Source organism: Melitaea cinxia, chromosome 19, assembly GCF_905220565.1.
Source record: "Melitaea cinxia chromosome 19, ilMelCinx1.1, whole genome shotgun sequence".
NCBI classification, from domain to species: domain Eukaryota; kingdom Metazoa; phylum Arthropoda; class Insecta; order Lepidoptera; family Nymphalidae; genus Melitaea; species Melitaea cinxia.
The window spans coordinates 11399405-11427049 of record NC_059412.1 but is presented as its reverse complement, the minus strand read 5'-3'; the positions used below and the strand labels follow the sequence as shown (position 1 = coordinate 11427049).

Genomic DNA, 27645 nt, shown 5'->3' with positions numbered 1-27645 from the left:
ATGGAGGACAAAAAGGATTTAGAATGCGTAAGTAAAAGTATTTGAACGTGCATTAATAAAGAAGAATTTATTTAGTTGCTTTTGCTTTTCATTAACGTCCCTTATACTTTTTTCATAATTCTTTTCATATATCATTATCAAATTTTGAATATTATAATTTGTGTTAAAAAGGAAGTAGAAAAAATGTATTGGTTAAAAGTACTTTTTCAGTTGTTAATTATCGTTACCATGTCCTATTCTAACCTTTCTCGTGTAATTCAGTAAGGAACCACGTGTTCTTTACATTGAAATAAGTTTGTAGGAAATCCCTACGTGTTATATCAAAGTGTAATCGCATTTCCTTCCTTGTTATAATGTAATTAAAGTGTGAAGTCTGTGAGTTTTGCGCGCTAATTTCAAGAGCAAATGTAATCTTCACGTGATTTCAAGGTTCAATAGTTAATATATTTAATACGTTGCTTTTCTATTTGTATGGAAGAATAGAACTGAGGTAGGGCATAGCAGGAAATTTCTTGCTCAAAATATGGAGCAGCCCGACTGGGGTAGGACATCGATCTTACAGAAGACCATAGCTAAATAATACTTTTTTCAAGTAGTATTGTGTTCCTGTTGGTGAGTAAGGTGACCAGAGCTCCTGGGGGATTGGGGATAGGGTCGGTAATGCGCTTGCGATGCTTTTAGCGTTGCGAGCGTTAAAATACTAATTTGCTTTGGATAACTGTACAATTATGATGGATGTTTCAACAACTCTACGAGCTTTGATTATCTCATACACCACAGGAACACAACACTGCTTGAAAGCCGTATTATTTAGCTGATCTTCTTTGAAGTCCAGGTATATCCCCAGTCGCACTGCTACAGAGTTCCTGCTAAAATCTGTTCATATAATAAGATTCTTAAATAATAAATTTTGTACTTGCGGGTTGGTCGCATCGAAATCACTAAATGTTATTAGATTCGAGCAAGATTCGAGTCTATACTATGAGCTCGAATTCTGTAATGTTTTTTACCCCGAAATTCACTTCCTTCAGAATATTGCATAAAAGCCGAAACGTGTAATCGTAAATGACATCGACAAAACATGGACGTTGCGAGTATAAGCTATACCTATCCTGTCAATTACATTATTTAAAATGGAAATTTTCTTTTGTTGGTTGTATTATAAAAATTGAAAGTATTGAAGGATAAATTAGTTAAAATGTAGTTTTGTTCAAGTCGCTATCTACTTGGACTAGCTAGAAGGTAAAATTAATGTAAAATCACCTTTGGTTTCTATGTAAATCCATTTTGTATTAGAGTTAAGATTATAAATAATAAAATTAAGTTAAAATATCGTTAATATGATGTATTTAATTTAATAATTGTGAACACAGGGTGATCCGGGGATGGTTCACCGGCAGTTACCGAAGCTGCCAACACTACCGAAAGCCTTGAATTTAGAGGAGAAAAAGTATCTTCTAGCAGTTGAACGAGGGGACATGGCGAATGTCAGAAAGTATGTTATTACGTAGATATCAACAAAAAAAAAATGGTGCTCAACGATCTCAGTAATATTTCATCTTTCATCTTTTTCGGAAAACAGACATACACACTGACACATAGACACACAGATTCTATCTATTAGAAATAAATAAAATTGGAGTGTCTGTTTGTAATATTAAAATAACAGCTTCTTACTAAATTAATATGTATGTATACACGGTACATATACCAAAATAATATTTTTTATAATTTTTGTCTGCCTGTCTGTCTGTCTGTCAGTTTGTTCCGGCTAATCTCTGAAACGGTTGGACTGATTTTGACGGGACTTTCACTGGCAGATGATAGCTGATGTAATAAGGAGTAACTTAGGCTACTTTTATGTCAGAATTTTTAAAATTTTATAACTCTGCGAACTGAACAACAACTATTTTATTAAATTCCACGTGGACGAAGTCGCGGGCACAGCTAGTTATTAATACAAATTAATGATAATTTTAGAGAGTACATAACTACCTACATTTCTTTTTTAAACTGAGAATGGCACAAGAATTACACTGATAATAGTCTATAAGAATTTATACAATAGTTAAATCAATAATTCGACTTGCCCATTGCCAATTTGTAGTGGTTCTGCAGTGTATTATTTGTATCTATTTATGCATATAGTATTTCTATGTATTCTTATAAAAGAAAAAAAATAGCTATAAGTTTCGTCTGTTAGCAATAACACAAGCATTAAGTTGCTTACCGGAGGAACAGACGACTGTGTCTTTATGCTATACATAAAAAAAAACAATAAATCTGGATTATCACGCTGCCTATAATATCACGAGATTTATATGCGTGACGCTCCAGCGAGTCTACCATTTAGTTTAATAGTTACGTTTTAAAATAATCTATCTCACCAGCCTACAACACTAGTTTTATACCGTTTAACAATGTACCTACTTTATTTACGTTATAAGCCGAACAGCTTTATTTACTAAAACTTTGAAATGTAAAAACTATACAGCTCGTAAAGTATAGTTTGCTATACTTAATAAGCTGTACAGTTTTTTTACGAATTTAATTCTTTCTTCTTTTTTCTCATTTGTCGATAAGATTTTTATTTCTAAATTTAATTCTTGTCAATTTTTTTTATATTTAGAAAAAAATATACCTACAGTGTAAAATAGAGTAGGAGGTACAAGACAATTAAAAAAATAAATAAATAAATTACAACTGTACTTATATTAAATGGTAATTATGTAAATAAAATAATAATCAATAAATAAACTTCTTTAATCACATTCAAGTTCTCCACTAGAATTTACTCCTATGTCAGGAAAGACACACGATATACAAGCACAAACGCTCAACCACAGCGAACATTTCTGTGGCCAATAAAAATTTATGCCGTGTTGGGATCGTACCCACAACCACCAGTGCAATAACCATAAGCCAGTGCTATGACCGTTAATACGTCACCATAATATTACCATTCTATGTACAAACTTATGAAATATATATTACTTTAGGATGATTCAAAATGCCTATCGAAAGAAACACATGGATATTAACTGCGTGGATGCTCTTGGTCGTGGAGCCTTGACCCTGGCGATTGATGGCGAGAACCTCGAGATGCTAGAACTGCTGGTAGTGATGGGGGTGGCGACAAGAGATGCTCTGTTACAGGCTATAAATGCTGAATTTGTGGAGGCTGTAGAGTTACTGCTTGAGCACGAACAGTTGATCCACAGACATCCTGAACCTTATGTGAGTAATTTGTGATGCAAAATTGTTTTCTGTTAGAGTACTTATTTGACATACTGTGTATTTTAAAAGACTTACTGGAGTAAGGTTCCTTTCTCACTTTCTTCTTTCTTTCTTTCTTCACGATGTTACTTTATTTTTCGGTCACAAAACTTTTATACATGGGTATGAGGCAACGAACAAAATTATAAATTATTTATTTTCTATACCTACAAATGTACAAATATATAGATACATTTTTTTTTTTATAAAAATATGAGTGTAATTAAATGCTATTTCATTAATAAACACATATCAGTGACATTTTTGTAAAGTGAAATGAAAAAAAAAAGAAACAAGAGTTCTCTGCGAAAAACTTAAGTTTACCGAAAAATAACCAAAAATTAATTTCTACTTTTTTTCTTATATTTGGTACCAACTTAATTTAAAATGGAAACTGAAAATTATAATCTATACTAATATAATAAAGCTGAAGAGTTCGTTTATTTGTTTGTTTGTTTGAACGCGCTAATCTCAGCAACTACTGGTCCGATTTGAAAAATTCTTTCAGTGTTAATAGCCCATTTATCGTGGAAGGCTACAGACAGATATATCATAACGCCAAGACCAAATAGCAGCGGAGCACCAATGAATAATGTTTCAAAATCGGGTTTTTTTCCTTCTGAGAGCTTTCGCTGCGTGCCCTGCGTAAACAGTAAAAGTTTTGCAAACATCACCTATGACAGAATTGTTCCTATTCCACGCGGACGAAGTCGCAGGCAGAAGCTAGTAATATGTAAAGTCTTTTACCTAGATCCCGTTAATTTATCAACAATGTTATTTTTTATTTTTGTTATCAGAGCTGGCAAAAAGTGGACCCTAACACCGCTATGTTCACACCGGACATAACTCCTCTGATGCTGGCAGCGCATAAGAACAACTACGAAATCATTAAAATTTTACTCGATCGAGGAGCTACGTTGCCTGACCCTCATGACATCCGGTTTGACTTAAACTTTGAAATTTCTAAGACTACACTGGACCGCAAGAAAAATGGTCGGTTAGAAAAAAAATCTACAATATTTGCAAAAATACTTGACCTAGCTTCATGAAATAAAGATTAAAAACCCCTAAATTACCCTTTTTAAAAATACCCCTTTTCTTTGCGGACCAGTTTATTATTAAAAAGAATTGAAAAGTTTAACCTTGAAAAAGTTTAACCTTCTTTTAAAAAAGTGTCATCATTATTATTGTTCAAATATTTTTAAAGTGAAACTTTAATTCTATCGCTCCAAAATATTTCGTTCATCTATCGCATGTCGCATTACAGCTGATCGCGGAGTAGGGATAAAGTGAAAGGCACATGGCAGAGCAGCCAAGGCCAATATGGCGGCGCCTATAGCTTGCATCAGCTGATTGTGTAGCATTTATATTCTCACTTATTCGTGCAATTTTTCCGTAGTATTTGTGTTTTGATCATCAAAAAAAAAAAAAACTTAACAACACAAAAAAAAGTTAAGCAAAACTTTTGACATTATAATTAAAATCTTTTTCATACGTCGATACGAAAATTTTTATATACGTTGCATTAATAAAAGCTGTTATCAAACTTTTGTCAAGTATTAATGTAATATATATTTTGTCTAGATGTGGCTGCGACGAATGTATACAAGAGTCAAACGAGGATTCACTCCGTCACTCTATGGCACGTCTCAACGCTTACAAAGCCCTGGCTTCACCCTCTCTCATCGCGTTGTCAGCAACAGACCCTATTCTAACCGCCTTCCAATTATCATGGGAGTTGAGGAACTTGGCGTTTGCCGAACAGGTATTTAAAAAAAAAAAACAATCAATGAATTTTCCGATTTACTGATTTTTACTATATCGGAATTTTTAATTTACTTTTAAAAGGTAATGTTTGCAGTTCGATGGACTTAACTTTTATTAGAATGATTTTATTTCAATTTGAAAATGATATTATGTTGATGATGCTTTAGGATGAACTTTGGGGGTGAAAGAAACTTTATTACTTAACGAGCCATAGTAATTTCTCGTTTTTAAATGTGTTTAACTACTATACAATATGTGCTTATTTTAATTTCTCGTAGGAAAGCAAAGCAGAATATCTTGAGCTTAGACGTCAAACTCAAAAATTTGCTGTAGATCTCTTGCATCAGTCACGAAGTTCACAAGAACTTGCCATTATTTTGAATCACGATCCAGAAGAAACACCTTTTGAGGAGGGAGAGCATATGAAACTGGCTAGACTGGAACTGGCTATCGAATTCAAGCAGAAAAAGGTCTGATTTCAATGATAACGCTATCTTAAAAGCAATGTACGAATAATAAAACTGTCTTAAAATGCCAATATGGTGGTGAAGATGCGTATAGTCCGCCTGATGGTAAGCAGTTATCATGATATGAACGACTTCAACACCAGGAGCATTGTAAGTGCTCCCATGGAGCTTTGGCTACCTTATTTTTCACAGGAACACAGCTCTACTTAAGAGTGCTCTATTTTGCCTGTGGTCTTCCGTTAGGTTAAAGTACCCTCCCGGTAGAGCAGCTCCAGATTTTGTGCAAGATATAACCTTAGACCTACCTCAATAAAAATTTCTTTTTCCTAATTTACATATCCTTTGTTAAAATATATATTTTACTAATGGACCCTGCAGACGTTGTCCTACCCGGAGTGGCAGCTGTCAAAAATGATTGCTGACATACCGACAGTAGCACCACGTACCGGCTCCAATTGTGTTTTCAAACCTATCCATGAACCCATTGAAACGTAGATACTAAATTTCATCAAAATTGGTCCAACCGTTTTGAAGTAGTTTTATGACAAACACGCGTACAGAAGAATTAAATGTACTAATATGTATTATTTCTTATTCAACAGTTTGTCGCACACCCGAACATTCAACAGCTATTAGCAACGATCTGGTACGAAGGTGTACCTGGTTTCCGTAGAAAGAGTACTTTCGAGAAGATCATGATCATCATCAGAGTGGCGCTATTGTTTCCCATCTACTGTATCATGTACATGGTAGCCCCGAACTGTTCCACTGGGAGACTGATGAGGAAACCCTTTATGAAGTTCTTGATTCACGCTTCGAGTTATTTGTTCTTTCTTTGTAAGTTCTGCTTTTCTTATCTCACCTGCGTTTGTTCTAATTTTGTAAGATTTATTATGGATACTATACTTTATATACAGGGCTGTCCAAAACTCAACGTCAAGTCGAAGCGGGGTGATAGGATCGATTGTAACTATCATGAGAAAAATCAGAAAAAAAATCTATCCCATGCAGTTTGAAAATTATGGGCATCTAAGAAAAACTTAGAAATTTGGTCAAACTGTAACCATTTTTCGGTTATTGTGGTTAATTTTTATTATTTTTGTTTATTTGAACTTTGAAACCGTAACCTTAAATAACATTTCTAGAACCACAGTTAAAAATAATGACATGATTTTTCTCATGATAGTTACAATCAATCCTATCACCCTGTTTCGGCTTGACGTTGAGTTTTGGGACATCCTGTATGTGTGTATTAATTTTAAAAACTTTTTGCTTAAAGAGGCAGCATTAATGGTTTAAGCATTTCCACCATGACGAGGGTGACGATAAGAATGCCTAAGAAAAGACATTTGTGAAGGAGGTTATTCAGTTAAAATATGTTTAAATGGAAAAAAAAGAATAACTACTTAACGTATATTTAAAAATTCATTTGAAGTCGTTAATATTAAAGTATTATCGTATTATTTTACAGTTGTTTTGATTCTGGTATCACAAAGAGCGGAAGTTAAAATAATCGAAATGTTTGGTACGGAATCAATGATAAAAAACATGGAGAAAGAACTTCTCAAACAGAGAGGCAACGGACCGACCTGTTTGGAGTTATTAGTTTGTGTATACGTTTTGGGTTAGTATTTATTTTCTTTATACGACTAGATCGATAAACAAACGTACGGTCTACCTGTCGGTAAGCGGTTACCGTAGCTTATAGGCGCCTGCAACAACAGAAGCAACGAAAGATCGTTGCCAACCCTACTACCGACTCTCCCAAAGAGCTCTGGTCACCTTATTCATCAACAGAAACACAACATCGATCAAAATCTGGAGAAGCCCTACAGGGGAAGTGCCTCGATCTTCGAGTAGGTCGAAGTACTTCCCCAGTAGGGCTCCTACAGATTTTGAGCAGGTATTTCCTGCTACATTATTTTCTTCTTTATGATTTGAATATTATATGAAAATATACCATTTCCCCAGTAGGCATGCTCCAGATTTTGAGTAAGTTATTTTCTGCTGTCTATCCCTTCTCTAAGATTTAAATATTATTCCTAAAAATATTTCTAGGCTTTATCTGGGAAGAGACTCACGAGATATACGTCCAAGGCATTCGTTGCTATCTCCGGAATATGTGGAACTTCATCGACTTCACAAGGAATTCTCTCTATGTGGCAGTCGCAGTGCTACGTTTTGCTGCATATTTTCAGCAAAGTGCTGAAATTCAGAAAGATCCTCAAACGATGTACATACCAAGGGAGAATTGGGACGCTTTCGACCCTCAGCTCATTGCAGAGGGACTGTTTGCGGCGGCGAATATTTTTAGGTAATTTCTAAGGCTTTTTTAAACTTAATATGTATTTTTTTGTGTTGTTGCTGTGTGGCTACGGCACTAAAGAATTTAGCCACCCCCTCTCTTCCCGTGGGTGTCGTAAGAGGCGACTAAGGGATAACAAGGTTCCACAACCATCTTGGAACTTAAGAAGCCGACCGATGGCGGGATAACCATCCAACTGCTGGCTTTGAAATACACAGGCCGAAGACGGGCAGCAGCGTCTTCGGTGCGACAAAGCCAGTACTGCGGTCACCAACCCGCCTGCCCAGCGTGGTGACTATGGGCAAAACACATGAGTTCACGTTATTTTTGGCGTAAACTTGTGGAGGCCTATGTCCAGCAGTGGACTGTATAGGCTGTAATAATAATAAAAAAAAAAAATGTATTTTTTTACATCTTTTTTATATGTTTTAAAATTTTAACCATAACATACTCTTTGGTTTTGAGTTTGATATACAAGATCTATACATAACTATGTATGATTAAAATAAAGAGAATAATTATAAGAATTATTGGTAGCGAGAGATAAATATTCAAAAATGTAACTAATATTTAACGTAGATTAAATAAAACCTTAACATTATTATTTCTTGGATTATTTAGTAATAATTGACTTTGAATATTTTTTTTGTATTTTTGAAGTAAAACTTCTTTACTCACGCTTGACTTTGGGTGTAAGATAGTGAATGAGTGACGAAAGGGTTACAAAAAGTGTGATCGGGTAAAGCGAACGGAAGTTGAGAGGGAGATATAAGTTAGTGAAAATAGAAAGAGAGAGAGAGAGGCAACTAAAAAAGTTTTCCTGCTGTCGTGTGGTCTAAAGCACACTCTTTTTTTGTCTGTTTGTAATTTGGTGTACATTAAAGTGTAAAATGAATTTTTTTTTGTGTCAGTGCCCTGAAACTGGTCCACCTGTTCTCCATCAACCCGCACTTAGGTCCGCTGCAGATCTCTCTCGGACGCATGGTCATCGACATCGTCAAGTTCTTCTTTATTTATAGTTTGGTCCTCTTCGCTTTTGCCTGTGGTGAGTAATTTTGACATTAATATTGATTATAATGAAACAACTTTTTAGGATTTTATCGCGGTTTATTAAGTTTTTTAGATGCCCGACGTTTTGTATACTTTCTCGACTGTACTCCTGTGATCATGGTTGCTGTAAAGTATTCGAAACGTCGGGCATGTAAAAAACTCAATAAAACGAAATAAAATCTGAAAAAGTTGTTTCAATATAATGAGTGAAATTCGCGTGAAAATTGAAAAAAAAAATAATATTGATATTTTTGTAAGTAACTTTAAAGTTAACTATCGTAAAATAAAACTAATTAGGACGTCACTTTTACTGAGAAAAAAATTGTAAATTGCTATTTTTTAGGATATAAAATCTATAAGCAAAGACTGTTAAAACATTATATTTTTCAAATACGCATTTGATTTTATTATTGTGCCAACTGACTTAACAATTGTTTCTTATGTTTTACTTTTGTGTTTTCTGAAATATTCCGATGTACTTAAATGTTTACTTTTAAAGAACCTTCTATAAATATCTTGAAGTTCAGTTAAAGGTTCTAAATATTTGGCAAATGAAAAAAAAAGATAAACGCAATCTGTAAAGTCGGTCAAGATATGCCTTGACGACGGCAAATAGAGATATTATGTTTTTTGTAAATATATATATAATATTGAATATAGATTACAAAAATTCATCTTATATAATAAGAACTTGAAAAAAAAACTTTAAATTATATACCAGGTCTTAATCAATTACTGTGGTACTTCGCTGATTTGGAGAAACGGAAGTGTTACGTGTTACCCGGAGGTCTACCCGACTGGGATAATGCGGGGGATTCGTGTATGAAATGGCGTAGTTTTGGGAAGTGAGTTTGATGATTGAAACAAAATGACGTATGAAGCTAGTTTACTGTAGGAACAGAATATATAACATTATGTAGTCCACCTATTTGTATTTTGTGGTTGTGACACGTTTAATTTATAGACAGATACTATATACAAAGACTTAAAACACTATATTTTTCAAATACATATTTGATTACACCTGATAGCGTTCGTTACTCATAGTGTATATTCACCAATTGGAGCAGCGTGGTGGATTAAGAGGAAAGGATACCGGCTTTTTCTCCGTACAAACGTAGCCCACTGTTTTCAACTTGGATAATGATACTAGATCAATTTTTTTTTAAATAAAACCTTTAACTGCTATGACCATGCCCCTATATCTTGATTTTGTTCATATTTTTATTATCATAGGGAGTAGGAGTCTTCAAAAACTAAAAATAGTGCCTTATTTTTTATAAATTTTCAGACACTCAAGAAAAATTACGCATATTTACAAAAATCCGAGAACATAGGGCATAGCTGAAGCTTTTTTTGGTTACATAAAAAAATTTAAAAAAATGGAATGTTTTGCGGAGAAAATAGTCGACTACGCAATATTGTTTAAGTCAATAATTATCTCCCTAAAACGATCTGTGCTGCAGTTGTCCCTTTTTTGTTTTGGGGCGCGGCAGCAGCACACAGCGAGACCGGAATATTTTATTCAAATACCTATTTTTCAAAAGTCTCTCAGGTACCCTTTCTTCTTAAGCTCTGATCCTTCTCCTACATGAGGAAAGTGGTCTATGCCCAGCAGTGGGATATTACAAACTGAAGCGTAAGCGTAATATATATAATGATTAGTGAGTAATTTATTTAAGCTGTAACATCCCACTGGGCATAGGCCTCTATCACCATATAGGAGAAGTGTTAGAGTTCAATCTATCACGCTGCGTGACTGCTGGTTGACGGTTGGTCTAATAGAACAAATGGGATATATCATCATTACAGCCTATACAGTCCACTGCTGGACATAGGCCTCCACAAGTTTACGCCAAAAATAACGTGAACTCATGTGTTTTGCCCATAGTCACCACGCTGGGCAGGCGGGTTGGTGACCGCAGTACTGGCTTTGTCGCACCGAAGACGCTGCTGCCCGTCTTCGGCCTGTGTATTTCAAAGCCAGCAGTTTGATGGTTATCCCGCCATCGGTCGGCATCTTAAGTTCCGAGGTGGTTGTGGAATCTTGTTATCCCTTAGTCGCCTCTTACGACACCCACGGGAAGAGAGGGGGTGGCTAAATTCTTTAGTGCCGTTATGGGATATATAGCTTGATATTATTATGCTCTTGAGGGCATAGTAGCGAAATTCATAAAAACATACACATACCCAGACTCGAACATACAGTTGTTTGCGTTACATGCAGTACTATAATAATCAAAGTGGATTTTAGATTATTATTAAGAACTCATTTTAATTTCATCCGCTTTTAAATAACCCGTCAATAAAAATAATGCAGTATCCTCGTTCATAATACGGACTCAAATAATTTCATGTTCCGTTTCGATCCATTCAATCATTTTCGATTAGGTTAATTTGAAGGTTGTCAGGTTTTTTCAATAACCTAAATTTATATAGTGACAGCCTATCGTGCATCGTATTGCTTGATTGCTAATTAGCCAACAAGCTGAATGCGTTTTGATTACTATTGCTAAAAGCCGATTTTTAGCTAGTAATATGTTTTTGAATGTATTATAATAGTATGGATTGTGTGCGAAATATTGTATTGTAGAAGTAGATAGCAGTATTAAATAAAATATTAAATCGAGTGTGGTGCGATTGAGTGTGAGGCTTTTATTTATGTGTAGTTAGCGAAAAATGTATTAACTGTAGTAAACGTAATTCAAAAGCTAATTTTTAAATATAAATAAGAATGTTGGTCAAGAAAATTATAATTGATTAGCTGTACTACGTGGTTTGTAACATATGTTACATGTTGATTAATTTACTAGCTGTGTCTGCGACTTCGTCCGCGTGGAATTTAACAAAAAAGTTATTTTGTAGTTCGCAGAGTTATAAAATAAATAAATTTCTAAAATAAAAGTAGCCTAATTAGTACTAGTAGTTACTCCTTATTACATGAGCTATTTGTCAGCGAAAGTCCCGTCAAAAGAGGTCCAGCCGTTTCAGAGATTAACCGGAACAAACAGACAGATAGACAGACAAACAAAAAATTTGAAAATATTATTTTGGTATATGTATCGTCTTTAGATCGATATGCATTTACTAAAAATCGGTTATTTTGTTATTACAAACAGACATTCCAATTTTATTTATGTGTAAAGATAATAATGATAAAAGTTTTAATTCGAAAATTTTCTTAAAATTTCTTTGGATTCAAAGACAATCAGGGAAACCGTAAAAATGTAATTTGTTTAATCGAACATCTAACGAAATATCGTTGTCATGACGACAAATCGTTTTGTTATTTTCGTATACTTATTTATAGCAACAAATAATTCAATCATATTGATAGTGAAATTATAAAAGTTTGCCATATTAATCGAAATGGGTGAAGCTCAATTTGGTGTACGTAACGTGATTGGAGCACCGGTAGCAACAGCGAGATTAGCAGAGCAGGCTATTGTTTGTATACCACCTAGATCTGCTAAGTTTACTCTAGCTGAATGGCGAATGAGCAACGAACAAAGATGTCGAAATACAGAAGACCAGCAACAATTGGCAGATCGGGTTTTGGGAGAATCAGAGAGAATCCGAGATGAAACGGCCGAAAGGGCTGTGATCATGAAAGCCACGTCTGACCGGCGAATAGAAGAAAGAATAGGCGATATAGAATTCAATAAGAAAGAACTACAATTACAAAGAAAAGAAATATGTTTAGAACTTGAAGCCTTAGGTGTTTATAAAACCCGGTTGCAAGATTGCCTAGCATCGCTGCAAACGAATGCGTTGAATATTTGTCGAAAGTGCTTAATGCTTAGAGATGGACGCATTGGTATTGATCTGGTTGTGGATGAGGTTGAACATGCATTGCAGCAGGAAATTACTACGATACTTGGAGGGCAAAGTCTATTAAAACGGGCCTTGGAACAATTGAACGAGCAAATGCGACGTCTTCGTTCCACTCGGTACCTTCTTGATCGCGATCTTCAATATAAGCAAGCAGCTATTGACTTAGATAAAGGATCATTATCTCTTAAACCGACTGACCTTTGTCTGTCTGTATACGAAGGCTATACAAATCTTGATCCAGCAAATATTTCCGCTGACGAGTATAATGCTTATTCAGCTAAAAATATCCAGTCTGCAGCTAGAGAAGTGACTAGTGCCCGACCTATACGGGTATTTATAGATACTCTGCTTAAACAAGTTATTGACGATCTTTGGAGCGCATATAATAAATGCAACCACGAGTTCAAAGAACGTATTGAAGATACAAAGCGAACTAAAGCAAAGCTAGAAGATATGCATCGCGAAACAACTCAAAAGATAGCTGATATGCAAAATAATATACTGGAATTACAGAAGGCTTTGTCAGCTAAAGAAGGGAACGTTGGATTAGCGCACACGAGGCTTGGCAGACGAGCTCAACGTGTGGGCGCAGAATTGGTTAAAGATCCTCCTGGACAGGCCTTGTACTATGAATGTGAAATGCTACGTCACAGCACTGAGCAGTTACAGCAGATGTTGCATGAAGCTAATGCTGCGTTACGATACTTGCTCCAAACCCAAATTCAATTAGAAGAGGACATTAATGTTAAAATGAATACACTGAAAATAGATGAAGTAGATTGTATGACATTGCGCACCACTATGGACTATCATGCATACTAAAAATGTATTCAAGTAGTTGTTCTTAGCATTTACACTTTGTAGTTTTGATATTTTGTAGCTAAACGCACAGAAAATGTAATATTTTTATACATTAAATGTATTGTAATAGTATGGATTTGAAGTTTTGTTCGAAGAGATAATAAAATTAAATATAAATAATTTGTTTTAATTTTACATATCGTGTAACTTACTTCGTCTACGAAACATGCCTAATTTTATTTATTATCTTGATAGAGATTGTTATGAAACATTATGTTTGTGGAAACCAATTTTAATCTGTTTTATAAATTTACAAAAACGTAAATTACTTCGAATTTTTATTGTGTCAAATATGTTTTTAGCGTTTTCGAAGCATCACAGTCACTATTTTGGGCTTCCTTTGGAATGGTCGGTCTGGAGAACTTTGAACTGGCAGGCATCAAGAGCTACACGCGCTTCTGGGGTCTCCTCATGTTCGGCTCGTACTCCGTGATCAATGTGATCGTCCTCCTGAATTTACTTATCGCCATGATGTCGAATTCTTACGCTATGATCGATGTAAGTCACACTTTTTTTATCTGAATGTATTTGTGTTAGCTTGTTAATCACAGTAGTATGTTTTCATAAATGTAACCATCTATAACAAGCATAAGGTATGGCTCAAAAATAGTGAAATTCGTGTATCGTAATTTATTGATGGCCCATTTACGCTAAACGTAATATTACAAAGGTTTCCTCTAATTTAATTAAGATTTACTGGCAGAACAAACATTGTGCAAAACATTTCCTTAGTTGTTTGAATCATGGTACAAATTTAAATGCTGATAACATGATAAGAAAGTTCTGGTTTTCAAATTATCAGGAGCAGTCGGATGTGGAGTGGAAATTCGCGCGTAGCCGTCTATGGATGAGTTATTTCGAAGAAAGTTCTACTCTGCCGCCTCCGTTCAATATCTTCCCGACTCCGAAATTGATCATGAAGCTTTTTGGACTAAGGAAGAAAACCCAGACAAAGAAATTAGAGGTATACTAGATTTTTTATATATATTGTTTTTTTTTTGTAAAGAAAAAACGTACAAGTTCGTATTATTGTATTATAATATAGATTAGTTAGCTGTTAGCTGTGAAACTACTTCCTCTAGGGGTTATAAAGATTATTCCCATTTCAACTCTGTTATGTATATTTGTATGTACATTTATAATTAAAAAAAGTAATTATGTATCTATATCAGCTCGCTATTATCTAAAACAAGACCAGTAGATTGCCTGACTTAAGAACAGATGACCGTGTAGTCTGTGTTTGTTTAATATGTTTATCCATAAAAATAAATAAAATTGGAGTGTCTGTTTGTAATAATAAAATAACCGCTTTTTACTAAACGAAAATCGATCTATATACGGTACATATACCAAAATAATATTTTTTACATTTTTTGGCTGTTTGTTGTATGTCTGTCTATCTGTCTGTTTGTTCTGGCTAATCTCTGAAACAGCTGGACCTTTTTTTAACGGGACTTTCGATGGCAGATAGCTGATAAAATAAGGAGTAACTACTAGTACTAGTAGGCTACTTTTATTTTAGAAATTTATTTTATAACTCTGCGAACTGAAAAATAACTTTTTTGTCAATTTCCACGTCGACGAAGTCGCGGACACAGCTGGTTTATAATACACGTATATCTCTTAAGATTATCTACATCGAGCATATAAGCATACTTTTGATTAAGAAAATCTTTTCCACATTCCTACAAAAAATATTCTGGAAATATAATTATGTACTTTTTTCCAATTAATAAAATTGTAGATTTTCATTTACAAATTGTTATATTTAAGTATTATATCTTATTAGAAATAAATGCTATGTTTTAATTCAATTAAGATTATAATGCATCCTCGTCTTTTGACTGGGTGGGATGTTTGCTCACCAGGCGTACAGTTTTGAAATATTTCGAGATTAAATGTTGAATAATAAATAAATCTAACATTCTAGTTTCTAAGTATTCCTTATTGCCGTTTATTATATTTTCATTTTAAATAACATAGTAGTGTAAATATTTCAAAGTTTTTCGAAATTTGTATCATACATTTTGTCAGTTACGTATAAAATATAAAGTTCTTTTTACAAAATATAAAACATAAAAAATATCAAAATTTCATATACATAAGAAATTTCCATAAATAGCTTTATATTCCAATAAAATGCAATAAAACGTATTATTATATCTAAATAAGATGCAGTATGTTGTTAAAATATATTATTAAAGTAATATCTAATATATAAAATTCTCATGTCGCGATGTTTGTAGTTAAACTCCTCCGAAACGGCTTGACCGATTCTCATGAAATTTTGTGTGCATATCGGGTAGATCTGAGAATCGAACAACATGTATTTTTATCCCCCTAAATGTTAACGGTAGTCCACTCCTAATTTTTTTTTAATATATAGATAAATTTTTTTATTTTTATTTTATTATGATTTGGCGTTGAAAAATACATACAACCATAAATTTTAACCCTTCTACCACCAAGCCCTATTTTTAAGTAGCATTTAGCGGCAAGACAACGTTAGCCGAGTCAGTTAGTTATATATATATATATATATATATATATAATAGTATATATAAATATATACTTTATTATGAGGAACATAGGACTCATTTTGTTAATAGGTACATCACACTACCTCTTTATTCCATTTGATATGGCGTAGCAATGACACATATATGCAGTGTAATTGGCTAGATATCAAATTTAAGATTATTTGGTGCTGACCTACTATATATAAATTTTATAAATATACCACACAGGAACAAAGAGAAAAAGATGACGTGCGTTATACAGCAGTAATGCGTGCCCTTGTCTGGCGCTACGTATCTGCGATGCACAGGAGAATAGATGACGATCCAGTTACAGAAGATAATATAAACGAGCTGAAAGGCGATGTTTCAGCTCTAAGATACGAGCTTCTAGAAGTTTTCGAGAAGAATGGAATGGATGTTTCGTTCACTGATAGGAAAGAGAAGAGTAAGTTGATCGTTTGGTAAATTTTGACTATTAATTATCATATGGAGTCAAATTTGTATAAGTTCAATTGTAGCATTCTTAAGATTAAGAAACTGTTATAGTAGCATATAGCTATAAAGTATATGGCGTAGATAACTGGTAAAAATATTTCTTACGTATACAAATAGATAATAAATAAATATATCACACTCAACGGGCTCCACTAGGATTTCCTCCTGAGTTGGGGATCCGAATATACACACGATACACAAGGTCAAATGCCCAGACCATAAAAAAGCATCTATATTGCCAATAAGAAATGTATGCCATGTCGTTGCGCTAACGCCTCATCCTAATATGGTTTAAATATATTCTTAATCTATACAAATAAATAAAATTGGAGTGTCTATTTGTAATATTAAAATAACCGCTTTTAACTAAATGCATATAAATGTATACACGATACATATACCAAAATAACATTTTTTATAATTTTTGTCTTTCTGTCTGTCTGTTTTTTTCGGCTAAACTCTAAAACGGTTGGACCGATTTTGACGGAACTTTCACTGACAGATAGCTGATATAGTAAGGAGTAACTAAGGTTACTATTATTTTAGAAATTTATTTATTTTGTAACTCTGCGAACTGAACAATAACTTTTTGTTCAAATCCACGCGAACGAAGTCGCGGGCACAGCTAGTAAATAATTAAATCTATCTAAAATATATTATGCCCTTTAATATTCTATGTGGTACAATTAAAGTAACCTTTTTGGTCAGCTGTTCTCGCAAAGAGAATGAAGGTATGGGAGCGTCGCTTGATGAAAGACTTCCAAGTGACGCCGGTATCTGTGGAGGATGATGGGAAGCCCGTACACGAAGACAGTCTTGCAAGGTTCAGACGTATCGCGAAGATGGCTGCAGCTGCCGCTTCTGGGTCTAAGTGGGATCAAACTCTGGCTGCGACTGGGATATCGTAAGTTATATGTATAGAAACACACAGTCATTTGATCCCAAGGTAAGCAACTGAATGCTTGTATTGTATATTTAATATAATACACCCAGGCTTACGCGAATCGAACCCATAACCCCCCGAGTCTTAAATGAAACGGTTCGTGAGAGAATTGAATTGTTTCTTTAATATAGGAATCGATTTTTATACTATGAATAATAAAATAATCTTATATATTCAAGAAACAGTGGTCAAGGTAATTGCACACTGACTCTTGGCACTGACAGACAAAATGTATAAGCTTCTAGGTAGCACATCTAAGTAAAGCGTAGTTCTCTGCGCTGAAGATCAGTACCCGGTCAGCGCGAATCTAAAGTTTGCTTTATATTTTAAATCTAAATCGTTCAAATTGCAACATATCTTGTCATAGATCTCAAATTGGTCGCTGTCGTACTCGACAATCGATTAAGAAACAGCAGAACTTGCAGCGAGCGATCGAAGAGGCGAGGAAGTTGGTCTTGCATTCACCCGTGCCCGGTAAGTGTCTCACACTCACACACACACTTCAGCCTATCGCAGTCCACTGCTGGACATAGGCCTCCATAAGTTTGCGTCGAAAAATGGCGTGAACTCATGTGTGTTGCCCATAGTCACCACGCTGGCCTGGTGGGTTGATCTTCGTCTTCACCATTGACTCCATAATTTTGAGTTATCAATCTTTTGGTGAAAGAATTTTTCTAAATTAAAAAAGTTTTTGTGTCTTATTCGCTACAAATATTAATGATACAAAATTACAAATTTTTCCTCTGTATCATATTAGAATAGAAATATGGAAGTACAACAAAGAAGTATAGTACTAATAATTTTTATTTATTTTATGGTTAATACGGGCCACTTTCTAACCTTTTAGAATTGATCTATATTTTGTAGAGGTTTTATATCAATTATAACGTATACATTCAGGATCAAGGGCAGTGTCTCCAATAGAAATGCCCGTGACACCTGGTCACACCATCTTAGAGCTCATCAAGGACATTTCAACTGAGATCAAGGATCAGAAATATTCCAGCACACGTATGCCCAGATCTCCAAATAGAGAACCAGGTATTATTTTTCAATAATGGGTAAAAAAAAAGTTGAAAAAAAAATTTTGGTAAAAGAATTCAATTAAATTGCTAAAATGAGAGATTGTGGTTATTGTAGAGAACGATTCTTTTTTTTTTTGGTGTTAAGGTTATGCTAGCTCTCCTCCATTGAAAGATTTAGGGCCAATTTAGCTGATAACTGACAAATTTTAGATGGTTATCAGACATATAACTATATCCAACAGTTCTGTTTCTCCGTCAAATTTAATTTTATCAAACTGTCATTTCTGTTGAAAAAAGTTGTTTATTAGTTGAAGTAAAACAAGCCTCAAGCAAATGTGCCTTCTGCTGATAAACCACTAAAGAGAATATCAGTAACTTTAAATAAATGCTTTGGACGTTTTTATACGTTATATGCGAACATTTTTGTTTTAGGTCCAAGTGGGGTGGTGCCTACAGTAAGACTTCTGACTCCGAATGGAATTCAGAGCCGATCTATTTCACCTATTCCTAGATCATCCAGCCCGACTCCTTCTAAGGTATATATCATTACATTTTTATCTACCCTTTTGAAACTACGGGACTTATTAAATTGAAATGCCTGATATTTCGACGACGTATCAAGTGCCATGGTCGCGGATGACGTTCGTGTGTTATTTCCTTAAATTACCTTTTCATCTAAATGTGTCATGTTGTGATTAACTCACAAATAAAACGGTTTGGTAATTACAAAATAGAAGAACACTAGCTACGCCTTGTGATTTCATCTGCGTAATTTCTGATCCTGTGAGGATTTTGGTAAAAATGGTTGGAATGGAATCCATAAGGATTATTCTAGACAACCAGCAGCATACATATCAATTTTTGTGTATCAATATTTAATTACTATCAGTTTAGTAGTTTTGCGTGCAAAAGTAATATACATCCATGCTTACAAACTTTATCATTTGTTATATTACTGGGAAGTAGGACTTACATGTATTTTTTATATATTTATCTATAATCTAAATACACAATACCTTTAACAAATAATTAGAAATTTTAGTAAATTGGGTGTAGTTTTAAGAATACAATCCTAGATGTATATAGTAAGTGGAAAAATTCCATTGATTATGTCTGATACTGATGGTTTTCACAACAGATAATGGGTGTGCTTCTTATCACACGACTGAAGTAAAACTACTCTAGTTGCCCCTACAGTAACATACGAAACGTAACTCTGTCTTTCTATATTTACTAACTTATACCTCCCTCTCAAGTTCCGTTCACCTCGCCCGATCGCACTTTTCGTAACACTCTCGTCCCGCATTCATCAGCTTACTCCTCAAGACAAGCGTACGTAAAGACTTTTCAATAATTGCCATTGTCTTTTTTATCCTACATAACATAGTCGAAATCGACTTTGACTCTAAGACAAGTGACAATATGCAATGCAATAATAATACTAATTTCTAATTACTTTTTTTGATATTGTTTTCTAATGTTGAAACAACTATTTTAGATTTTTTCGCGGTTTATTAAGTTTTTTAGATGCCCGACGTTTCGAATACTTTACAGCAACTATGGTCACGGAAGGACTGTTTTTGATTGACTGATTAACATTCAGGTATCAACATCGAGCGTGTTGCTTAGAGAACGAAATCCAAGCCCTGGTCCCAGGCCCGCCAGTCCGTGTGGGAGTGAGAAGTGTCAACCAGGTAAAAATTAAGAAATAACTCTAGTCATTTTTGAATATCATATCAAAAATTGACCGCTCCAGCGGGATTCGAACCCGCGTCTCCGACTGACCGTGTCGGCGCTCTAGCCAATTAAGCTATGGAACGATGTACCCGCTAGAGCGAAATTTTTGATATGATGATTTTTACTTTCGGTTTAAGCGAACCGTGGCGCCGTCTATAGTGAGTTCTTTACAGAGACCCGTAACTATTCAAAGTTTCATATTACAATGAAAATCTTTGACAGGAGACGACACCATGCTATTTTTAATATGTACGATTTTATTTTTGTGTTACCCACAATTAGGAATTCTAAACATTTTTGAATATCATATCAAAAACGCGGAGACGCGGGTTCGAATCCCGCTGGAGCGGTCAATTTTTGATATGATATTCAAAAATGTTTAGAATTCCTAATTGTGGGTAACACAAAAATAAAATCGTACATAATAACTCTAGTAATACTGGTGTGATAGAATTTTCTTTTTAAATTGTTGCAATAAGTACATGTAAACCCCAAATGAAGTGCTCTTACTTTAAATTCTTATTGATTGACTTTACTGTCTCTGTTATCATCATCATAATTATCACAGCAGCCTTTCGCAGTCCACTGCTGAATATAGGCCTCCACAAGTTCATGTGTTTGCCCATAGTCACCACGCTGGGCAGGTGGGTTGGTGACCGCAGGGCTGACTTTGTCGCACCGAAGACGCTGCTGCCCGTCTTCGGTCTGTGTATTTCAAAGCCAGCAATTAGATGGTTACTCCGCCATCGGTCGGCTCTTTAAGTTCCAAGGTAGTAGTGGAACTGTGTTATCCCTTAGTTGCCTCTTACGACACCCACGGGAAGAGAGGGGGGTGGCTATATTCTCTGATGCCGTAACCACACAGCATGTGTACTGTCTATGTAAATAGTAGAAATCGAAACTTAAAAAAATATTATTTTCTTTGAAATTTTTACACCACCATAAAGTACAATAGGATTACTTCTACAGGATCACACTATCTCATGACTTTAGGATCGCACAGCAAAAGTCACGTACAGTAGGTTTAGTATTTTTTAATACAACTAGGTCAGCAAAGAAGTGTACAGCTCACCTGATGGTAAACGATTACCGTAGCTTATAAACGTCTGCAACAACAGAGGCATCGCAAGCGCGTTGCCGACCCTATCACCAATTCCCCCCAGGAGCTCTGGCTACCTTACTCACCATCAGGAACACAACACTGCTTGAAAACATATTTATTTTGCTGTGACCTTCTGTAAGGTCGAGGTACTTCCCCAGTCGGGTTGCCCCAGATTTTGATCAAGATACAATCAATAAAATAATTGTTGTTTTAGAGCCAAGTCCTCTGAAGGCTCAGCGCGTTCCTGGAGGTGGATCCCCTCCAAGGGTTGTAAAGAAAAAGCCGCCTGCACCCCCTCAACAACAGACAGACAATGTAAGATGATCAGCATTACTAAGTTTTTTTAACCCAAATGTGAAATAAATGGATGTGTCTCGAATCCACTTATTCTTATAAAAAAACTAGTTTACGTATATTTTTATAGCATTTTTAAGAAAAACTAATTTAAGTTTTTTTTTTCGTAAGTTTTATTTATAAAGCTATCATGAGCTTCGCCCAACTGAAGTTTTCTACTTGCGCTGTTCCATTTTCGCTCCTTAAAATAAAGCCTACGTCATTCAGTATTAACGAAGCATTCCTCAGAGTTTTAAAAATCGGTCCAATAGTTTTTGAGTTCTACTTTTGGCATAGGCCTCTTTCGCCATGTAGGAGAAGGATCAGAGCTTAATCCACCACGCTGTTCCAATGTGGGTTAGCGGATACGTTTCCTGCTATAAGTAACAATCGCTATCAGATATTTATGATAACAACCGGGACCCAAAATGACTAACATTCATACCGGAAATAAACAATTAGACAAATACAAATATCCACTCCGAACGGGAATCGATCCCGCGACCGTCGGTGTTTAGGCGCCGCCGACACGCCACATGCACCATTACACCAGAGCGGTCGTCAGGTCATAAATCATTCAATCGATATTATGTTTGCATATAACGGAAAAGTAATGAAAAAAGAGACACCGTTGTCAGATGTTGACCTTTGTTTCTTTTTAAATTAATTAGCTTTAATGTTTAATTAGCTATTATTTACTTGTATCTGTATTAATTATTACAATCATTACAGCCTATATAGTCCACTGCTGGACATAGGCCTCCACAAGTTGACGCCAAAAATAACGTGAACTCATGTGTTTTGCCCATAGTCACCACGCTGGGCAGGCGGGTTGGTGACCGCAGTACTTAAGTATCTGTGTATTGGCTACATAATTGAACGTTTTTGGATTGCCTTTTAGCATCAGTTCGCAATAACACCGCTTTGGTGGAAGAGATATCTTCCGGAAATAAGTTCATGATTGTTAAATTTGTATACGAAGAACTGTAGAAAAAAACGAGTGTACTTTAGACCACACGACCGAAGTAAAACTTCCACATAACAGGCCTGCATTGTTTCTTAGATACACAGAACGCAACTAACTATGATAGAAAGAGATAAATAAAATGTGTGCTCGCACTTCTCTCTTCCTCCGTTCGCTTCGCCCGCTCACACGTTTCGTAACGCTCTCGTCATGAATTTAATACGCAAATTAAATGTAATAGAGAATGTATAATTTAATCTTTAGTATGTAATTCAATTAATGACAGGCGGTAGACACGAGACATAACGACAGGCCAGAAGTAATAGCTGTGACCCGACCGGTGGCTCTTGACATAAGACCAGCTAAAGATGCTCTGCCACCTCCACCGCCGTACTTCAAGAATAAGGTAAGTTACTAACTAATATTACACTACAAGAAAAATTATACATTTTTGTATCAATTTCAGCCTGTAACATCCTATTACTGGACATAGGCCTCTTTCTCCATGTAGAGAAGGATTGAAGCTTAATACACCACGCCACTTCACAGTGGGTGGTGGATATATTCCCTACTATGGGTAGCGATCGCTATCAGGTATTTATGATAGCGATCGGAATGACAGCTTAATGTGCTCTAGAAGGCACAGTGAGACTCTCCAAGACTCGGAAAAACTCGGAAAGATTATAATAATATAATATATACTCGGAAATATTTGTACAAATACAAATATCCATCCCGAGCGGGAATCGAACCCGCAAACCGTCGGTGTTTAAGGTGACTACTCGCACCACTACACCAGAGCGATTGTTTTTTTAATATGGCATGTCATGTCAAACCTAACGTATTTTAAACTGTCTTGCATTGAATCAAAATCACAAACATATCACTATGTACACACACATATTGTTTTAAACATGAAAAAAGTAGGATCCAAGAAAGCACTTTGAATCGCTCTTACATTTAAACTACAAAGGTGAAATCTATTGCATGTGGTGTTTTAAGATTTCCGATTATTCATTAAAGTTGTAGAGGCCACTGTTAGATTTTTTTTATAACTAGGTCGGCAAACAAGCGTACGGCTCACCTGATAGTAAGCGATTACCGTAGCTTATAGACGCCTGCAACACCAGAAGCATCGCAAGCGCATTGCCGAGTCTATCCCTAATCCCCCCAGGACCTGGTTACCTTACAACAGGAACGCAACACTGCTTGTAAACAGTATAATTTTGCTGTGATCTTCTGTAAGGTCGAGGTACTACCCCAGTCGTGCTGCTCCATATTTTGAGCAGGAAATTTCCTGCTGTGCTCTACTTCAGTTGTGCTAATAAAACCTATCCGTGACTTGTATGCAAGGTAAAATTTATCAGATAACAATGAAACAGGTGTTAAGCAAATATTTTTCTAACATGTGGTTACCGGGTTAAGCAACTAATTTTTTTCCCTCAGTCTGCACCAGAAGTCGGTCCGAGTACATCTGGTAAACATCCCGTTCCGAAGCCGAGGTCCCGGTCATCATCACCGAAACCCGAACTAGAGGTAAGATAATGTAAATCAATACATATCTAATATATAAAATTATCGTGTCGCGATGTTTGTAGTTAAACTCCTCAGAAACGAGTTGACCGATTCTCATGAAATATTGTGTGCATATTGGGTAGATCTGAGAACCGAATAACATCTATTTTTCATCTCCCTAAATTTTAAGGGTAGTCCGCCCCAATTTTTTTTTAATTTTTAGATAAATTATTATTCATTCTTTATTTTATTATGATTTGGCGTTGAAAAATACATACAACCCTAAATTTTCACCCTTCTACCACCAACCCCTATTTTTAAATAGCGTTTAGCGGGCAAGACAACGTTTGCCGAGTCAGCTAGTAATATAATAATAATAATAATGTAACGGATCGCTGTCTGTACATGGAAGATATATGAGAATAAATATTATAGGATATTGGAGGAGGATTGACCTCAGTAGAATAATATCTATATCGAGGGTCAGACAAAAAAAAAAACGAAAATACAGAGACAAGAGAAAATCAGAAGAAGATAGACAAGATATATATAGATATTACAAACGCCATTCTTGTTAAAAATAAAAATGTTAATCATGTTTTTGTTAATAAAAGGCCCCATTACAGAACTTATCAAGTAAACCATATTAAGATGTTTGCGTACTACGTCTTTGTCTTTGGTAGTGAAAATATGATCGTTTATAGGGTTATTTGGCTCGTTTCCATGGATTATGGAGATCAGCTTACAATAGATTTATTTAAAAACTGTTTGTCACATCCCGATAAGAAGATTAAGAAGGTTTTTGTGAAATGTGTGTAGTTGTAATAAAAAAGAAATGATTTTATACACATTTTGAAGCTGTTTATTAGAAGAAATAGGGCAATTATGCAACATAAAAAAAAATCACTGATATCAGACGGATGAGATTATTAGATTACGATGAGATTTACCTCTAAATATTAATTGAAATGTGCGAAAACATTTCGCAACGCATTCATCAGCTTACTCCCCAAGTGAAGCGGACGTAAAGAAATTTTACTTCAAAAACTAAATGGATTGCGATTAAAATTTTATCATAAAACTTGTTATACGATGTACTGTACATACCTATATATTATCTAACTTAAAATCCAGAATAACCCCACGCTTCTTATTTCCTCGACAGCTCCTTAATATAAATATTATATGTATTTCGCTCGTTTAGCTGTGAAGCATAGCTTCTGTTTCACTGTATGACATATAGTTAACCAAAATGACGGCGTTTTTAGGGTTCCGTACCTCAAAAGTTAAAAAACGAAACCCTTATAGGATCACTTTGTTGACTGTCTGTCAAGACCCTTTTTCTAAGTAACGTGTTGAGGTATCAAGCTAAAATTCATATCAAATACTCAGGTCTACTGTCTCATGGAGCTGTGAAAACATCAAACTTCTAAGCCAACGCAATCAAAAGATATTATATACCGTTTATGCTGCAAATTTTCGACACTCGCAAGAGAATCAAAACCTACAGGGTACTTCTCGTGAACTCAGAATTTTAAAATTTGGTACGAAACAACGATTAATAAAAAATTGCGAAAAGCATAAAGTTTTAGTTACATCATATAATAATTTTGTTTCTACAGAACCCTCAGAGCGCGAGTCTAATTCGCACTTTCGCACTCGATTTTTTGTGTATTATTTTATTTACTGAATACATGTGTTTTGATACATTATTTAAAGGAAATGTTTGGAAACTATAATTTTAGCATAAAAAGCATGTTCTTTTATTTAATGTCCACAGTTTATAAACGTCATTTTAAATCCATAAAACGAAGAACAAAAAAAGGGTTAGTGTCGGTATTTTTATAAGGAAATTAAATTTTATTTATTTTTTATTAACCATTCCGTTGAGAGAGGTCGTAAATAGAACTCCTTGCGTTCGCCGAAACGCAAATAATCTTTTTATCACTTCGATCAGAAGACTTTTTGAGTACTTAGTGCACTTATTAAATATATAAAATCCTGTAAAAGCATGAATCGACTGATTATAGTCTTACTACTGACCTTTCGCTAATCCCATTTTCCAGTCCCGAAATTTCTTTCTCAAAACTTTTAATGTGTTATAAGTCTTTGGGTGAATCTATATGGATCTTATGGATCTCTATGGATATCTTGTGCATCAGGCATCCTATGGTCTTATATTTAAATAACATCTCAATGGAGATTACCATCTTCTTTTGTTTATTTATAATTTATTTTTCCAAGGGCCGTGGCTAAGCTAATTGACAGAAACGAGTCGCTATATATATATAGCGACTATTGTATTGTATGTATATATATATATCTTAATATATATAAATCTCGTGTCACAATGTTTGTCCTCAATGGACTCCTAAACTACTTAACCGATTTTAGTCAAATTTGCACGCCGTGTGCAGTTTGATCCAACTTAAAAGATAGGCTATATTTTATTTTGATATATTATGTTATTATTATATTTCAGAAAAAAATAAGGTGATACGAAATTCGCCAGGTCAGCTAGTATTAAATATATATATATATATATATATATATATATATATATATATATATATATATGTATATTTTTTTATACAACTAGGTAGGCAAACAAGCGTACGGCTCACCTGATGGTAATAAATTACTGTAGCTTATAGATATCTGCAACACCAGAAACACCGCAAGCGCGTTGCCGACTCTATCTCCATTTTCACCCAGGAGCTTCAGTCACCTTACTCATCAACAGGAACGCAACACGCTTGAAAGCAGTATTATTTAGCTGTGATCTTCTGTCAAGTCGAGGTACTACCCCAGTGGGGCTGCTCCAAATTTTGCAGCAGGAATTTCCTGCGGTACCCTACTTCAAGTAATTTATTGCCCTATTTAACAAGTAACGTCAGTAGCGTTAGAGAATTCAGTTGTTGAACACGTTTTGCGCGTTTTTCCGCTACTCGTCTGGAAGAGATCGCTGTTTAGCAATAAGACCGCCTTTTGTACGTTCAAAATCAAAAATAACTTTATTCAAAGACGCTTCGAAAGGACCTTCGATCGTCATCTTCCAAATTTAAATTTTAATTATAGTTAAAGTGAAGCTACTAGTATTCGGAATGTAGATTTTGCAGAGAAGAATCGTCAAGAAACTCCGCAGTTAATCTTTAAAAAATAATTAACTGTGTTTTAATATAAAACTGTGTTGATTTATATTTATATATCGTATTATTAATTGTAAGCTTATTTTTGTGTACAATAAATAGGAAATTATTATTATTAATATTTGAAGTTTTTTTTTCAGAATACAACCAATCCATCGTCTCCACGCTTACTCACTTCCACAAGCACGGAGTTGCTCATCCCCCCTTCTCCGGTCACCCTCCCACCAGGGAAGAAAATTGACGATGTCAAGACAATTAAACGACAGCCGAAGACAGGATGGCTATAGATATTTATTTATTTTT

General features: G+C 34.9%; 2 protein-coding genes across 2 annotated transcripts; both read left to right on the top strand.

Moving 5' to 3' along the window:
• LOC123662673 (transient-receptor-potential-like protein) lies at positions 1-27638 on the top strand. Its single transcript, XM_045597478.1, has 23 exons — positions 1-27; positions 1374-1495; positions 3000-3237; positions 4074-4216; positions 4861-5041; positions 5322-5513; positions 6113-6347; positions 6982-7134; positions 7569-7824; positions 8727-8860; positions 9587-9710; positions 13863-14058; positions 14363-14524; positions 16308-16524; positions 17283-17478; positions 17885-17991; positions 18418-18558; positions 18975-19078; positions 20146-20236; positions 21596-21696; positions 22965-23084; positions 24125-24214; positions 27483-27638. Exons 1-23 carry the CDS (start codon positions 1-3, stop codon positions 27627-27629), a joined length of 3477 nt encoding a protein of 1158 aa, XP_045453434.1. The 3' UTR covers positions 27630-27638.
• LOC123662674 (tektin-1) lies at positions 12235-13521 on the top strand. Its single transcript, XM_045597479.1, has one exon. It carries the CDS (start codon positions 12235-12237, stop codon positions 13519-13521), a length of 1287 nt encoding a protein of 428 aa, XP_045453435.1.
• Positions 27639-27645: the final 7 nt, after the last annotated feature.